A 17962-nucleotide genomic window follows, 5' to 3' on the forward strand; every position below is an offset into this window, starting at 1 on the left:
GGAAAGGCGATAATGATTGAAGGGCGACGTCTTAATTTCGATCACGACTATGCAATGGAGGTTGTTCAAAAGCGCAAGGCGTACATGGGAATAAAGAGGGTCCTGAAGGAGAAAGGTATCCGCTTCCAGACACTGCTAGACAAGATGCGCATCCACTGGGACTCGGGAACACGCACATATGACTGCTGAGGAAGAGAGGATACAACGTGGAGACACCGGGTCGCAGCGCTATGGAGCCAGACCCAGAGAAGGAACATCTTCTTCAGCTTACAACATGGCAGCGTGCCGGGGAGAGGAGTGAAGTCGGGAACGAGACAGCGCGACGAGTATGAGAACGACTACAGGAGTTTGAGCGGATCATCTTCAAATATCTTATATTTCTATTTTTGTCACGACTTTGTTTAGACTATAAAATAAGTGCTATCGGATAACGTTGGACTACTAGGAAGCGTGAAATGGCGAGTTTCACCTCTAGTGAGGGGCCCTCCAGGAGGAGGTTTTCCCCTCTGCCGACCAACGGGATCTCAAGGTGGCGAGGAAACACCCTACCTTGGAAGTCAATTGTTTTTTCTTTATTTTCTATGTTTAGCACACGTTGGCCAGCTGTTCAGGCCTGTGCAGTTTTAAGTTGTCTGGACGTTATTTATTTGGTAAGTTAAATGCCACATAATAATATAAAATTGATGTCACTTAATGTCAATGGGATGAATAATCCAGTTAAAAGGAGTAAGGTACTGGCTAAATTGAAAAAAGAAAAGGCTCAAGTATTATTTTTACAAGAAACTCATCTGCCTGAACTGGAACATGAGAAATTAAAACGCTTTGGTTTCAGAAATGCATTTTATAGTTCCTACAAACCTAGCCAGAGGAGGGGAGTGGCTATCCTTATTGCAAATGCAGTCCAATTTGAATGCCATAAAGAAGTTAGGGATAAAGAGGGAAGGTATGTATTAGTGAAAGGTAGGCTAGAAAACAAAGTGGTTACACTGATCAATGTATATGCCCCCCAGGAGAGTACCAAATGTTTTTTCAAAAATCTGTTTGACACTATTGCCTTAGAGACTGAAGGTATTTTGATATGTGGAGGGGACTTTAATGTGGTCATGAAACATAATTTGGATACAACAAGCCTCAAGAAAAATAAGATGCATCTGACCAAGTTTATTAACGCTTCAATTCAGGAAATGGGACTAATTGATGTTTGGAGGGAACTTCACCCTCTAGAAAAGGACTATACACACTATTCAGTACCTCATTCTGTCTACTCCAGGATTGACTACTTTTTAATGAGTACAGGCGAAAGTCACAGGGTCACAGAATGTAAAGTCGGGGTAGCAGATGTATCAGACCACAATGCAATCAGCTTGTCAATACACCTGAATAGTAGGAGAATAAGTACTGTATGGAGGCTCAATGTGGGTATTTTGAATAAGAAAGCAAATGTGGAATGGATAAGGGAAGAGATAAAAAGGTATATAGAAGAGAATGATAATGGGGATGTGGACCCTGTAATACTGTGGGATGCTATTATGGTAAATTTAAAGACATATAAGGGTTGTAATCCCACACCTAGGGGAAAAGGTCACAAGAAAACAGATGGTCCTAGAATATTTGGAGAATGCAGTCAGAAGGGGTGAGGTCAGATTGAGGGGTTTGATATAGGTGAAGAAAAGAAAGGAACAAAAGCTGCAGAAACCAGGATAGAGTAATTAAAAGTTAGGGTAAATAAGTAATAAACAAAGTTGTAAACAGCCAGAACAAAAGGCTTTTGAAATCAGCCTGGGCTCATCAAGATTTAAGTAGACAAAGAGACAGGGAGAGCCCACCTTGATGACGAAATGTAATTCTTGAATGTTATTGGTGTAAGTAGACAGGAACAGAGGTACGTTGAATAGAAGGCGTTGACCTGTGTGAAAGTCTATAAAAACAGGTGACAGACGAAAACTCAGGGTCAACTTTGCAAATTTGAACGGCTTCAGATTCTCTGTGAATAAAGTCTTTGAATGAATCAACAGCTCCGGTTAACGGTATTTTATTTCAAAGTACTATTATTTAAATTCTACGACACTATGAAGGCAGTTTTACGTGGAAAGCTGATCACTCTGACATCATCACAAAAAAAGCCTGGCTAGCTGCATACGAACACAAAGTAACCCTAACAAATTAAGAAAACAAAGGGGGAGATAGATGAGATCCTCAGGGAGGAAACAGAAAAAAGGGCAAGATTTGTAAAGCAGACTTATTATGAATCGGGTCCAAAAGCAACTAGACTCCTGGCGAGACGCCTTCGTAAACAGCAGGCCACGAATACAATTTATAGAATAAGGGACCCTCAAACCAACCAATTAGCACAGGAGCCTGAAGAGATACAAAGAATATTTGAAGAATACTACAAGAAACTTTATTCCAAACCACCATCAGCTGATGAAAAAACAACAAGAGATTTTCTTAATTCACTCGACCTGCCATCTATTGGTGAGGCACAGAATGACACCATTACGTCACAAATTACAGTTGAGGAGCTGGAAGCTGCAATCAGTAGACTTAAGGCCGGTAAATCATCAGGTAGCGATGGGTTTCCAGCTGAATGGTATAAAGCCTTCAGGAAGGAGCTAATGCCTCTGCTTTTGTCCTGTTTTAACTGGACCCTTAAAGAGGGCAGGGCCCCTCCATCATGGAAGGAAGCAATTATTTCAATTTTACCTAAAGAAGGCAAAGACAAAGAACAATGTAAACATTTTAGACCTGTCTCAATTGTAAATGTGGACTATAAACTATTTACCTCTATTATTTGCAAAAGATTTGAGACTTTCGTACCAGATCTAATTGACGAAGATCAAACTGGATTCATCAGAGGGCGCCAAACACAGGACAATATTAGAAGAATATATTGTAGACAAAGCCAAAAAAAAGGATACTGGTGTGGCTCTGGTCAGTTTAGATGCAGAAAAAGCATTCGATAGTGTTAGTTGGGTATTTCTATATGAAGTACTAAAGAGATTTGGTTTTGACGAAAATGCAATTCGGTGTATTAAGACCATCTACCATGAGCCTACGGCTAGGATTAAGGTAAATGAGAACCTGTCTAATAGGATTCAGCTGGAGAGAGGTACAAGACAGGGCTGTTGTCTTTCGCCTACTCTCTATGCTCTATATGCTGAACCCTTGGTGCAAGCAATAAGGCAGAGCAAAGACCTGCAGGGTGTTAATATAGAGGGGAAAGAACATATCATTGGACTTTTCGCAGATGATGTTATTATTTTTCTTGAACAACCAGATGTATGTTTCCCAAACCTAATGCGCCTACTCGAAACATATGGACACTATTCGGGATATAAATTGAATGTAACAAACACAAATTCTTTCATTTAATTATTCTCCATCCCAACAAATCAGAGAGGCATATAATCTGAAATGGAATTCTAAAACAATGAATTATCTAGGTGTTACTATAACCAAAACATTTTCCAACATGTTTTAAATCAATTATAACAAAATTGTTGAAAGCATCCAAAAGGATGTTGAAAGGTGGTCTACCCTCCCTTTAGACTTCAGTGCCAGAATACAAACGGTTAAAATGAATATCCTACCTAGGCTACTATATTTAATCCAATCTCTCCCATTTAATGTTCCCCAAAACAAATTCATAGCATGGGATAAGATGATCTCTAGATTCATTTGGAATGGCAAAAAGCCGAGAATAAAATTTACGACACTTCAACTGCCTAAAAGTAAGGGGGGGAATGGCTTTACCCAATCTTAGGGAATATTTCTATGCAGCTCAACTCAGGCCTTTGGCCTGTTGGTGTAGACCTGATTATGAATCTCGATGGAAAGGGAGGTACAGGGTTACCAGATCCAGATATTGGTGGGTGACAAACAGTTGACAAGGTCTTTGAGACATGTTATGGATCCAATAGTATCATTTACGCTAGAAATATGGAATGTTGTAGTAAGAAAATACAAATTAAAGGGAGGGGTTCGCGCACTGAGGTGGTTTGCTTATGATTCAAAGTTTAAGCCAGGGTTGTATGATTCAATATTTAAAGAATGGGCCCAAAAAGGCATAACGGCAATGTGTACGGTTTTAGAAAATGGTGAATTTATGAGTTTCCAGGATTTAAAGACACGGTATGGTCTTGAAAACAAAGATTTTTTTAGATACTTGCAGTTAAGAGATTACTTTACAAAAGAGATAAGGTTGGAACAAGATGGATCACCAAACAATGTGATAGGGGTGATTGCAGATGCATACAAACAGAAGGGGCCTCGGGTCATCTCCGCTTTCTACCATGCATTGGGGGAAAGCAGGGGGGAGTCAACACTCTGCATAAAAGCAAAATGGGAAGCAGAGTTAAAGATTCAAATAACAGAGGAAGAATGGTTTCAAATGTGTAAGACACAATGTACGTCCACAAACTCGCTGATATGGAGGGAATTCTGCTGGAAGAATTTAGTTCGTTTTTTCATAACACCTCAAATAAAAAAGCAGGCAACTTGCTGCACAACAACACTGTTGGAGGCTGTGTGGGAGTATGGAGGCTGACCACTCTCATATTTTCTGGAATTGTAAAAAGATAAGGCTGTATTGGGAGAATGTAAATGCAGTTGTAAAAATTATTTTGGGATATGAAATCCCAAAGACCTGCTCTGTATCTTGGGAATATCGATGATGTGGTGATGGTAGAGATTTTTATTTGACGAAAGTGTTACTTGCGGCAAGTAAGAAAACAGTCACCAGAAATTGGCTCAATGTAAATACTCCAAATCAGGAACAGTGGCTGGAAATTGTCCAAGATATTTTTGTTATGGAAAAGTTGACATATCTTTTGAGAATTAAAGAGAATATGTTTGAAAAGTACTGGGATAAATGGAACACGTATATGAGACGTGACACTGACTAAATGAATGCCTAATCAGAAATAACTGTGTGAATATTGAATTATTTCCGGACAACTATTTGCTGTTAATATCATTTCTTTATTTTATTTTATTATTTGTGTCATAAGTCTTACTGTACTTTTCATTTTATTTTTTGGGATATGGATGAGCTGTTCTGTCTATATCTTTGTGGGAAATCAATAAAAAATTAAGTTACAAAAAAAATAATACATTGCTGAAGTTGAGCAAAAAAGACAAGAATGGTATTATAGCTAATTCATCTGAGAATTAAATCCTTGATTATTGGCAAACAATTGGCATTCATAAAAACAAGTCAGAGAAAAAAACTTATTTTACATGCAATTGAAACTCGAAAACTTTGGTTATGAAAAGCTTAGTTGGGCAAGAGAAAGATGCCGAAATTATTGCTTTATTGGACAGTCATGTTAAGCGTTTGCAACAATACAGTGAGTGCTAGAGCGTGATGTTTCCGACACTGAAAGTGGTATTAGTGAGAATAGCCACTCTCCCAGCTCCATCTCCCAATGTGACTCAACTGCACTTCGGATACTCATTCTTGTAAATCTGAAACCCAGAATACTACTGTGCCTGTCTCTGTCATAAAGACAATGGCACGCAATGCAGGCACAGAATTTTCTATGGGCCATCGTTTAACATGTAGTAGGCAGTCAATTTCTAGTCAGGAGGCCTCAGTGGTCGCAATCCAAGCACCCAAAACCCACGTTAGACACTGTAGTTATTGTAACAGACAGGGTCACTGTGGGGGGACATGCAGCGTTCGGCCTGTAGAGGGTGCTACAGGACCGTGGCCAAGGTGCGGAAGCGAGGCTTTGTCGCAAACCTGTTGCGAATGAAGCCTCGTTAACGAATGGTTTAAGATGTGTGTGCCTCTGCTTTCAGTAGGAGGCCGGGAGAGCAGCGACGAGGGTTCAGGAGTACGACTGGAAAGTCGCCAAGGAAAGGAAGATTCTAAAATAAACGGGCTGATTTCCCTTACCACTACCACCGAGTCCGCCTCTGTGTTACGAACATTTCGACAGTCACTTTGTGACAAGATGTTGGGACCTGGGAATCCTCCCCCCTATTTCAGACAGGGTGTATATTTTCAACGTAAAATAACCTGCTGTGACTTTTACTATTACAGTACATTGCAGTGAGTGCATACATTTCAGTATACAGTATATGGTCCCAGCGGGAATCAAACCCACAACCTAAGCGTTGTTAGCGCCATGTTCTACCAACTGAGCCACAGAGGACCACAGGAGCTGTTTTGACTTAGTGCCAGGACTGTAGGCTTAATTCAGGATGGTGTAACACTTGACTTCGGGTTTTGGAAATACTGTAATAGTAGTCTTAGTTCAGTAGATTAGGTCTTGGCTGGGTGCCATAGGAGGAGTAGTTTCTGAATCAGAGTTTGTTTATACTAGTGAGCAATCAATAGTGGATTTGCTGCAAGCCACTATTTACACTGGTGGTTTTATTGATGAACTACGGTGAGTTGCGTCTGTTCAGAGTTTATTTTAAGAGTATGACTTGACGTTTCAATGCATCAAAATTGCTGTTGGGTGCCAAGTGGGGAGCGAGGAGTGCAGCTAATTGCATAGGTATGTTACCGGTGTTACAAGGATTCAGGTTTAATATTGAAATCTAATCAAGCTGTAAGAGCAGTATCATAAAACAACTACCGGTTCCGGTACTCGTTGGCTACTACTATGTAGCCTAACGATTGGAGAAATGTTGCTTGTGAATCGCATGCAGCTAAATCTACGTTTGGCTGTCAGTACGGACTAGCGTGTTTTAACTTGGGTAACTTTGTTTGTAGTCAGTATTTGTGTATTATAATTATCGGGATCACAGTGTCTGTTTCAAGTTGCAGTATGTCATGTTAAGTTCTGGATAATTTTTTACTTCTTTCACATGTTCTCCTTCATTTCTCTCTAGGGGCGCTATCCTTGCGGGAGAAGGTATGTTTACTGTACACTAGCTATCTTTGCACATTGGATGCAGGTTGTCGCCATCTTGCGTTAGTCCTTCTTACAGACGTGTGCGTTCGAGTTACGCTCTATTGTTTTGGGGGTCTTAACTAATTTGGTTCAGAGCTTGGTGTGAATTATTATCTTGCTCAATGTGCCTGGATACGGCCTGCTATGGTCCCCCCCCCCCTTCAGTTATGGTTAGACTGGTTACATCTAGACTACGTCCCGTTTGTGTTCCAAGGCTGTACATGCATGTGAATGGGGCAGCAAGATTACAGAACTATAGCTCCTAGGCTCAGATGACAGGTTGTCAGATGCGGGCAGTTCCTGCAGTTTTTTAAATTATATTTAGGAGTCCTCTTAGTCTCTCTTAGGCTCCTGCGCCGCAGAAAATGCAACCAGAAAGCAATGATGAAAACCTTCCTTCCCTTTTTTTTTCCACAAACGGGTGTGTTTTCTCAGATGCAGGGTTTTCAGTGGTGAAGTGAATGTTTTACTGGAATTGTGTTTCTTACAGCTTTATGGGTTTCTTGTGCACTGCGAATACACTAGGAATGTTACTTAGGAACGTTACTTAGGTTGAATTCAGTAGAAAAAGGCGCAGAGTAATGTTGATTAGAACGCATGGCATGTTGCAATAATTTTGGTACATGTATGTGATAAAGTTATTCTAGCTGATGCAGGTACCGGTGTTACAGTTTTTCTTGTTTGCTTAAACACATTTGTCCACTCTGACGTGACATTTTCCAAACAATTAACACACAGGCTGAAACAGAAGCTGACTGGTCAAAATGACTAATTTTGTTTGCAAAATGCTCACAAAACATTTAAAACATGCAACAAAAGCAAATATTTCCATCAAACAACACAACTTGTGGTCAAATTAATATATTCTTTCAATCAATCATTACACAATGGACTACAAAATACAGCTATCAATATGAACCTGTTCAACCTTAATGTGCTATATGCCTGTGCCATTTGTTGATACTGTATATAGTTTATAGAATGTGCCAAAAAAGGCAAGCAAGCATATCACAGCATGAATTGTATTATTTTCTCCAAAGATGATTTTACTAGAGATAACAAACCCTGCTGCACTCTGCACCTTTTACGCTTTTAAGATGCCCTGTTGAAATACTGTGTGCAGGTCTTTCTGTGCCCATGAACTGTCGTTGACATGTAAGACCTACAGTAAGCATCTTGACTAGACAAATTCAGACATTCATTATGGTACAGCATTCTTTCTTCACCAAAGAACCAATAAAGAATTTCACCCAAAATCAGAAATACTCAGAAAGAAAAAAAATGATTGTACTGCATCAGATTTTTCCATGTCATTCTTTTTTTCCATACTTTTTAAACACAGACATGCTAAATACTGTAAATAAAATAAACATAAAAGCTTTTATCCCAAACTTTTATCCCAAAAAACAAAGTAACAAGTTGAAATACTCATCTAGTCCATTCGTTCCTGACGATTATGCCACAGGTTCTCACCAACATCGCTGTAACAAGGTCCGTGACACAGAGGCGGAGTCGAGGTTGTGTGGTCTGGGAAATCCCGTTTATTTTATAAAATGTTCGTAATCGGCTTTCCAGCCCTCCAAATACTTGGCAACTTTTCAGTTGCCGTCCCTCCTCTCAACGCAGAGGCACACACATCTTAAACCATTTAGTCAACGAGGCTTCATTCGCAAAACCTGCGCAACGAAGCCTCGCTTTCGACAACCTCGGCCACGGTCCTGTAGCTCCCTCTACAGGCCGAACGCTGCATGTCCCCCCACATACCCCCACCTCCCGACACAGGCCGGGGACACGCCGGCCGACAGCCTACTCCCCCCCCCTGCACGGGAGAGGAAGTCTGCCACGACCATCTGCGCCCCCGCTCGCGTTCACATCCTTCATGCGGTGGAGCCACTGGAGGGGAGCATGGTCGGAATAGAGGGTGAAAGCGCGACCCAGCAGGTAGTAGCGGAGGGCACCGACCGCCCACTTAATGGCGAGGCACTCCTTCTCCACCGTGCTGTACCGGCCCTCCCTCTCCGATAGTTTGCGGCTCAGGTACAGCACCGGTCGATCAGCCCCCTCCACGCGCTGGGTCAGCACTCAGCTCCCAGCCCTCTATCCGACGCGTCCGTCTGTAGGGAGAAAGGGAGGTTAAAATCAGGCGCATACAGGACCGTTTCTCCACAAAGAGCGCCCTTAAGGGCCTCGAACGACACCTGGCACTGGCCCGACCATTGGACCGGATCCGGGGCACCCTTCCGGGTGAGGTCCATCAAGGGACTGGCCAGCTCTGAAAATCCCGGCACGAACTGCCGGTAATAGCCAGCCAGCCCCAGGAAGGCCCTCACCTCCTTTTTAGTCTTGGGCCGTGGAGAGGTGGCGATGGCCACAGGCTTTTCAATCTGCGGCCGCACCTCCCCTCGACCCAAGTGGTACCCCAGATACCGGATCTCCCTCCGCCCGATCACGCACTTCTTCGGGTTGGCCGTCAGCCCCGCCTGCCTCAGGGACCGCAGAACAGCCGCCACACTCTGCACATGCTGCGCCCAGGTGTCACTGTGAATGACAATGTCATCCAGATAGGCGGCAGCATAGGCAGAGTGCGGCCGCAGAATGCGGTCCATGAGGCGCTGAAAAGTGGCTGGGGCTCCGAACAACCCGAAAGGGAGCACCGTGAACTGGAATAGCCCGAGCGGAGTGGAGAATGCTGTTTTTTCCCGGGATACCGGCGAGAGTGGAATCTGCCAGTATCCCTTCGTGCAATCCAATGTTGTAAAATATTTGGCCGTGCCAAGCCGGTCCAAGAGCTCGTCAACCCGGGGCATCGGGTAGGCATCGAATTTGGAGACCGCATTAACCCTCCGATAATCCACACAGAACCGTATAGACCCATCCGGCTTGTTAACAAGCACGATGGGCCTACACCAGTCACTGCGGGACTCCTCGACCACACCCAGCTCCAGCATGGCTTCCAATTCCCTGCACACAATGTCTCGTTTGTGTACCGGCAACCTATAGGGACGCGTGCGCACCGTTAAACCCGGCTGCGTTTCTATATGGTGGTCGATAAGCGTAGTCCGACCGGGCAGGGGAGAGAACACGTCAGCGAACCTAGCTTGCAAATCTGCAACGTCCGTGGCCTGGCTAGCAGAGAGATGGTTATCAATGCCGACCGGAGTGCTAACTTTTGATTTTGGGACTTCCGTTCCGAACTCCTCTCTCTCTGGAATTATTGTAGCCAGAGCAACAGTGACCACGTATTTGCATTTTTTAAGGAGATTTACGTGATACACCTGCAAGCTATCGCCCCGGTCCGAGCGTACTACCTCATAATCCACGTCCCCCATGCGACGTGTGACCACAAACGGCCCTTGCTACTTCGCGAGTAATTTCGTGCTGGAGGTGGGTAACAGTACGAGCACCTTGTCTCCCGGTGTAAATTCTCGCAGGTTAGTTCCCCTGTCGTATAGGCGCTTTTGACGCTCCTGGGCTTGCTGCAAATGCTCGCGTGAGATAACCCCTAGGGCGTGGAGCTTTGTGCGCAAGTCCAGGACGTATTGAATCTCACTTTTACTGTCACTAGACCCTTCCTCCCAATTTTCTTTAAGAAGGTCTAGGACACCCCGGGGCTTACGCCCGTAGAGTAATTCAAACGGGGAAAACCCGGTGGAAGCTTGGGGGACTTCCCGTACCGCAAACAGCAGGGGATCTAGCCATTTATGCCAGTTCCGACTATCCTCGTGTACAAACTTCCGGATCATTGATTTCAAGGTTCGATTCAACCGCTCACAAAGGCCATCGGTGGCTGGATGGTACACACTGGTTCGAATCGCCTTGATGTTCAACAACCCGTACAGTTCCGAGCGTGCGTGACATAAAATTAGTGCCTTGATCGGTGAGAATCTCTTTCGGGATTCCCACGCGGGAGATCACTTGAAACAATGCCTGCGCTACACTCCTGGCAGAAATATTGCTCAGCGGTATTGCCTCGGGGTATCGGGTTGCGTACTCTATCAAGACCAACACAAATCGATATCCCTGTGTACACCGATCAAATGGCCCGATAATATCCATGGCAATGCGGTTGAATGGGTTCTCGACCAATGGTAAGGGCTAGCAGAGAGATGGGCCCGTGGAATGGCTGGGGGATTTACCAACTGACATTCGCGACAAGAAGCGCACCACCTACGCACCTCTGCCCGAATTCCCGGCCAATAAAATCGAGCCATTATACGGTTTAGTGTCTTATCATACCCTAAATGGCCCGCCATGGGGTTGAAATGAGCCGCCTGGAAGACCGCCCCCCGCCCCCTGGCACGGGGCCGGGGTTGGTCACCGGGGCTCCTGCGGCGGGAGGGAGAGATGGTCCTCCGCCAAGGTAACGGCGGCCGCGAGATCCTGTGGTACTGGACCCAGGAGGCGGTCTGGGCCGGGAGCCCCGTGAGGAATTGTTCCAACACCACCCGGTCCCCGACCTCCTCCGCCGAGCTGTTCCCTGGGTCCAGCCACCGCCGCGCGCTGTCCCGCAGCCGCTGGGCGTAGGCAAAGGGCCGGCTCCCCTCCTCCATCGTCAGGGTCCGGAACCGGCGACGGTGTTCCTCCGGCGTGAGGCCCAGGCGGTCTCGAATTGCCAGGGACGGGTAGTCCCGTTGGGCGGCCGCTGGCAGGCTGTGGGCAGCGAGCTGCGCCTCACCTGACAGGAGGGGCAGCAGATGGTGTGCCCACGCGCCCTCCAGCCACCCCGAGATCCTCGTCGTCCCCTCGAACACCGCCAGGAACGCCTCCGGGTCGTCCAGGTCCCCCATTTTCTGGAGGTGGACCTTGGGGGGACCTTGTGCCGACCCGGGCGCCGGCCCCATCTTGATGGCCCCGACGAGCTCCAGGAGGAGGGTACGGTTCTCAGCCCTTGCCGTCACCATCTCCCTCACCGCGGCCTGGTGCTCCTGCTGCTCCAGTATAAGGGCAATCCTTCCGATAGCCACGCTTAACGCCTCCATTCCCTTTTTCTCCGCCTTCGCTGTGTCCCAGGTTGGGCGCCACTGTAACAAGATAACCCCTAGGGCGTGGAGCTTTGTGCGCAAGTCCAGGACGTATTGAATCTCACTTTTACTGTCACTAGACCCTTCCTCCCAATTTTCTTTAAGAAGGTCTAGGACACCCCGGGGCTTACGCCCGTAGAGTAATTCAAACGGGGAAAACCCGGTGGAAGCTTGGGGGACTTCCCGTACCGCAAACAGCAGGGGATTTAGCCATTTATGCCAATTCCGACTATCCTCGTGTACAAACTTCCGGATCATTGATTTCAAGGTTTGATTGAACCGCTCACAAAGGCCATTCCGATAGCCGCGCTTAACGCCTCCATTCCCTTTTTCTCCGCCTTCGCTGTGTCCCAGGTTGGGCGCCACTGTAACAAGTTCCGTGACACAGAGGCGGAGTCGAGGTTGTGTGGTCTGGGAAATCCCGTTTATTTTATAAATAAACGGGAAAAGCCCTCCAAATACTCGGCAACTTTTCAGTTGCCGTCCCTCCTCTCAACGCAGAGGCACACACATCTTAAACCATTTAGTCAACGAGGCTTCATTCGCAACACCTGCGCAACGAAGCCTCGCTTTTGACAACCCCGGCCACGGTCCTGTAGCTCCCTCTACAGGCCGAACGCTGCATGTCCCCCCACAATCGCATTGGATGTTTTCCCTTGCAATGCACCGATGGAAAAACCTCCTGGTGTATGGCAGTCCTCTGCACCTATTGCCAGGCAACCAGCATTCATTGCCTCCAGGAGGGACATCTGGTCATATGGCCGGTGTATACCTTCCATCTCCAAGCAGAGAAGAATTCCTCAATTGGGTTCAGAAAAGGAGAGTATGCAGGGAGGAACTTCATCATACGGGGCTGTGCTGCAAACCATTCATTCACAAGGCGAGAGCAGTGGAAGGCAACATTTGGGACACAGAGTCATGCCAGGCCTCAACAGCCTGTTCTCTCTTCGGGTGGAACCAGTCTTTCATTCAGTGCATATGTGGCAAAGGACACCATCATTGGAGATGGCAGCATACATGGTGATATTGGCGCCCCTCTCCTGGCACTGTAACAGTGGCCCTCTGCCCAATGATGTTCCTCCCGCGTCTCCTCACTTTAGAGAGATTGAAGCCGGCTTCATCCGCATAAATGAATGTGATGTGCCCCTTCAGCTTCAAACTCCATTATTCTCTAAGAAAAAAGTAAATTCATGAAGCAAATTATTCCAGTTGCATGTAACTGTATGGTATGACAAGGCATTACAATAACAAATCCTTACCTGTACATACTGGAGTCTTGCCTCCTTCATGACGTCAGAGTATCTTTGGAATGTAACTTTGTACAGCAGCTTCATTCTGGCATGGTTTTGTGTAAGGACTCGATCAATAGTAGCCAAACTCACACTGTTGATGGTTCTAAATGCTCCCTGATCTGCAATTACTGCTGCCTGGATTTCACGCAGTCTTTCCTCTGCCACCAGTGTGTGGTAGTCTGTGGATTCTATAAAGCAAAAAGCATGTCAAAATTGACATTATGTCAGTCACATAAATGGGATTGATGAAACAACTGCATTACTGTAGACAGAGTTTGTTCTGCCAACAGGGCAATACAGTGAAGCTGAAATACACAGTGGTATACAGTAACATTGTGACTTACCTATTCTCATTCTGAAAAAGTCTGACAATAGATGCCACAGTGCTCCGACTCAGTAGAACCCTATGTCCAGCCTCTCTAGGACAAGCCATGATTGATGACATGGTCAATAATTGTTGCCCGAATTTCATTTGAAACTTGAGCTCTATTTTCTCCTCGTGCTGCGGCTCCTCCACCACACATGCAAACTCCTCTTCCTCTGGCCCCTCTGCCATGGCCTCTTACTCTCCTTACGTGCCTTTGGCCTCTTTGATCCATGCTTGCAAATAGTAACACAGAGGTGGCATCTTTTATAGATGGATTGCTGATTGAAGAGTTGTGCAAAGGAGTTTCACACAGGTGCATTAGAGATTCATAATTATGCAAGTAATACTGTTTTGAAAAAGGGTGTGAAAAATGTGTGAAACAAATGAAAAAGTGTTAACACATTTGCAAGAGAAGACTTCTGCTGTGCTAAGAAGGTGATGATGAAGTGGATCCCAGTTTCATTAAGCGTGTCTTAGCAATCGAGAAAAACTGTAAACTGGACACTAGTTTTAGTTCACAAGTGTCCTGACTGAATTGAAGTATCACGTAGGTTCAATAAGGCACGACAAGGAGGATGCAGCTGGCCGTCGGGCTGATCATGTCACATGTTCTTGGGACAGGCTATAAGAGCCAGTTCATGTTAGTTCCACTATAGCTTGAGCAGTCGTTCACACTGCCCATTCCTTCGAGTTTCCCACCACCACCCCAGCTTTCACCTGCCCTCCAAAACCCCTCTCCTATGATCATTATGGGCAATCTAAACTTTTGATTGGTTGACAAACTCCTCAGATAATCTAAAAGAGCTGTGTAGTGTCTTAAACCTGACACAGCTAATATCAAAACTAACACGACCAAATTGGAAAAATCTGGCTAAATCCACTCTGATTGATATTATACATGGTGTCTGTGGGGGGACATGCAGCGTTCGGCCTGTAGAGGGAGCTACAGGACCGTGGCCAGGGTTATGTCGGCGAGGCTCCGTTGCACACCTTTTGCAAATGAAGCCTCGTTGACTAGATGCTTAAGATGTGTGTGCCTCTGCTTTTTCAGTAGGTGGGCTGGGAACGTCGAGAGACAGAGAGACGGAAACTGGAAAGTTGGCGAGTGGGTTTTGGAGAGACTGGAAAGCCTAAACACGAACTTTGGAACGTGATTGACTTTGTGAAAATAAACGGGACTATTCCCTTTTGCGAACACTGCGTCTACCTCTGTGTACAACGGACCTTCTTACATTGGCGCCCAACGTGGGGCCGGAGGCATGGAGACACTAGCTACGGCGATTTTCACGGCCATCCTACAGCAGAGGTGGGAGAGATGACAGCGGTGAGGGCTGAGGACCGTGCCCATCGGGGCGGCGCCGGCGACCGGGTCGGCACGAGGTCCCCCCAAGATCCATCTCCAGAAAATGGGGGACCTGGACGACCCGGAGGCGTTCCTGGCGGTGTTTGAGGGGACGGCGAGTGGGCATACCATCTGCGGCCCCTCCTGTCAGGGGAGGCGCAGCTCGCCGCCCAGCGAGACTACCCGTACCCGTCGAGACGATGGAGGAGGGGAGCCGGCCCTTCGCCTACGCCCAGCGGCTGCGGGACAGCGCGTGGCGGTGGCTGGACCCAAGTCACAGCTCGGCGGAGGAGGTCGGGGACCGGGTAGTATTGGAACAATTGCTCACGGGGCTCCCGGCCCGAACCGCCGCCTGGGTCCAGTACCACCGACCCCAGGATCTCGCGGCCGCCGTAGGATTAGCAGAGGACCATCTCTCCCTCCCACCGCGGGATCTGCAACAACCAACCCCGGCCAGGGGGCCGGCGCCCGGGAGGAGCCGAGGGACCAGAAGGGGAAAGGCCGGCGCCCGCCCTGAGGACGAGATGGCAGGGGCGCACACATCCGGAGCCAGCCCTGGCCCCACAGGTAGCACCCCGAGCGACAGGGGGGGTGTGTTGGCGATCCGGACGGCCGGGCCATGTGCAGGCCGAGTGCCCGGTGATGGAGGTGGGGCAGGTCGTCCGCATCGGCGACATACCGGGCCCTCCCCCCAGACCAGGAGCGGCGTATCGTGTTCCGGTAAGTATACAGCATGATACGCACCAGGCGTTCTTGGATTCGGGCTGCATGCAGTCCATGATCCAGGAGCGCCTGGTTCGACCGGGGGCATTGTTGAAGGCGTCGAGGGTGTTGGTGAAGTGTGTGCATGGAGACATTCACGAATATCCTGTGGTCGCTATCGAAATTCATTATGAGGGAAAAAAACATAGTGTACAGGCGACGGTTAGCCCACGCCTCACGCATCCCCTGATTCTAGGTGTAGATTGGGAGGGGTTTCCTCAAGCGGTAAAGAGGGCTACCGGGGTGCGTGCACGACAGAGAGGGAGGTGTGAGGCGGCGCCTTGCGACGCTGCCGGGGAGCTGGGGCCGGCGGGGGGGTCTCACCCTGAGATTTTGTACACGAGGATAGTCGGAATTGGCATAAATGGCTAGATCCCCTGTTGTTTGCACTACGGGAAGTCCCCCAAGCTTCCACCGGGTTTTCCCCGTTTGAATTACTCTACGGGCATAAGCCCCGGGGTGTCCTAGACCTTCTTAAAGAATATTGGGAGGAAGGGTCTAGCGACAGTAAGAATGAGATTCAATACGTCCTGGACTTGCGCACAAAGCTCCACGCCCTAGGGGTTATCTCAGGCGAGCATTTGCTGCAAGCCCAGGAGCGTCAAAAGCGCCTATACGACAGGGGAACTAACCTAGGAGAATTTACACCCGGAGACAAGGTGCTCGTACTGTTACCCACCTCCAGCACGAAATTACTCGTGAAGTGGCAAGGGCCGTTTGTGGTCACACGTCGCATGGGGGACGTGGATTATGAGGTAGTACGCTCGGACCGGGGGGATAGCTTGCAGGTGTATCACGTAAATCTCCTAAAAAAATGGAACGACGTGGTCACTGTTGCTCTGGCTACAATAATTCCAGAGAGAGATGAGTTCGGTCCAGAAGTCCCAAAATCAAAAGTTAGCACTCCGGTCGGTATTGATAACCATCTCTCTGCTAGCCAGGCCACGGACGTTGCAGATTTGCAAGCTAAGTTCGCCAACGTGTTCTCTCCCCTGCCCGGTCGGACTACGCTTATCGACCACCATATAGAAACGCAGCCGGGTTTAACGGTGCGCACGCGTCCCTATAGGTTGCCGGTACACAAACGAGACATTGTGTGCAGGGAATTGGAAGCCATGCTGGAGCTGGGTGTGGTCGAGGAGTCCCGCAGTGACTGGTGTAGCCCCATCGTGCTTGTCAACAAGCCGGATGGGGCTATACGGTTCTGTGTGGATTATAGACGGGTTAATGCGGTCTCCAAGTTCGATGCTTATCCGATGCTCCAGGTCGACGAGCTCTTGGACCGGCTTGACACGGCCAAATATTTCACGACATTGGATTGCACGAAGGGATACTGGCAGATTCCACTCTCGCCGGTATCCCGGGAGAAAACTGCATTCTCCACTCCGCTCGGGCTGCTCCAGTTTACGGTGCTCCCTTTCGGGTTGTTCGGAGCCCCAGCCACTTTTCAGCGCCTCATGGACCGCATTCTGCGGCCGCACTCTGCCTACACTGTGGCCTACCTGGATGACATTGTCATTCACAGTGACACCTGGGCGCAGCGTGTGGCTGCTGTTCTGCGGTCCCTGAGGCAGGCGGGGCTGACGGCCAACCCGAAGAAGTGCGTGATCGGGCGGAGGGAGATCCGGTATCTGGGTTACCACTTGGGTCGGGGGGAGGTACGGCCGCAGATTGAAAAGAGTGCGGCCATCGCCGCCTCTCCGCGGCCCAAGACGAAGAAGGAGGTGAGCGCCTTCCTGGGGCTGGCTGGCTATTACCGGCAGTTCGTGCCGGGATTTTCAGATCTGGCCAGTCCCTTGACGGACCTCACCCGGAAGGGTGCCCCGGATCTGGTCCAATGGTCAGGCCAGTGCCAGGGGTCGTTCGAGGCCCTTAAGGGCGCTCTTTGTGGAGAAACGGTCCTGTATGCGCCTGATTTTAACCTCCCTTTCTCCCTACAGACGGACGCGTCGGATAGAGGCCTGGGAGCAGTGCTGACCCAGCGCGTGGAGGGGGCTGACCAGCCGGTGCTGTACCTGATCCGCAAGCTATCGGAGAGGGAGGGCCGGTACAGCACGGTGGAGAAGGAGTGCCTGGCCATCAAATGGGCGGTCGGCGCCCTCCGCTACTACCTGCTGGGTCGCGCTTTCACCCTCTACCATGCTCCCCTCCAGTGGCTCCACCGCATGAAGGATGTGAACGCGAGGATCACCCGGTGGTATCTCGCGTTGCAGCCCTTCAACTTTTTGGTCGTGCACAGACCGGGGGCGCAGATGGTCGTGGCAGACTTCCTC

The 17962-nt window shown here is 48.2% G+C and overlaps 1 protein-coding gene across 1 annotated transcript in view; it reads left to right on the top strand.

Annotated features, from left to right (window-relative positions):
* Positions 1-455: 455 nt before the first annotated feature.
* Positions 456-17962, top strand: part of LOC310824057 (chordin-like) — a gene marked incomplete at its 5' end in the record, with an annotated part of 53240 nt that continues 35733 nt past the window's right edge. Inside the window, 1 exon segment of the mRNA XM_083696945.1 lies at positions 456-529. Coding sequence (XP_083553071.1) covers positions 456-529 — 74 coding nt within the window.

This window comes from Argentina silus, assembly GCF_951799395.1.
Source record: "Argentina silus genome assembly, chromosome: Y".
In the NCBI taxonomy this organism is placed as follows: Eukaryota; Metazoa; Chordata; class Actinopteri; order Argentiniformes; family Argentinidae; genus Argentina; species Argentina silus.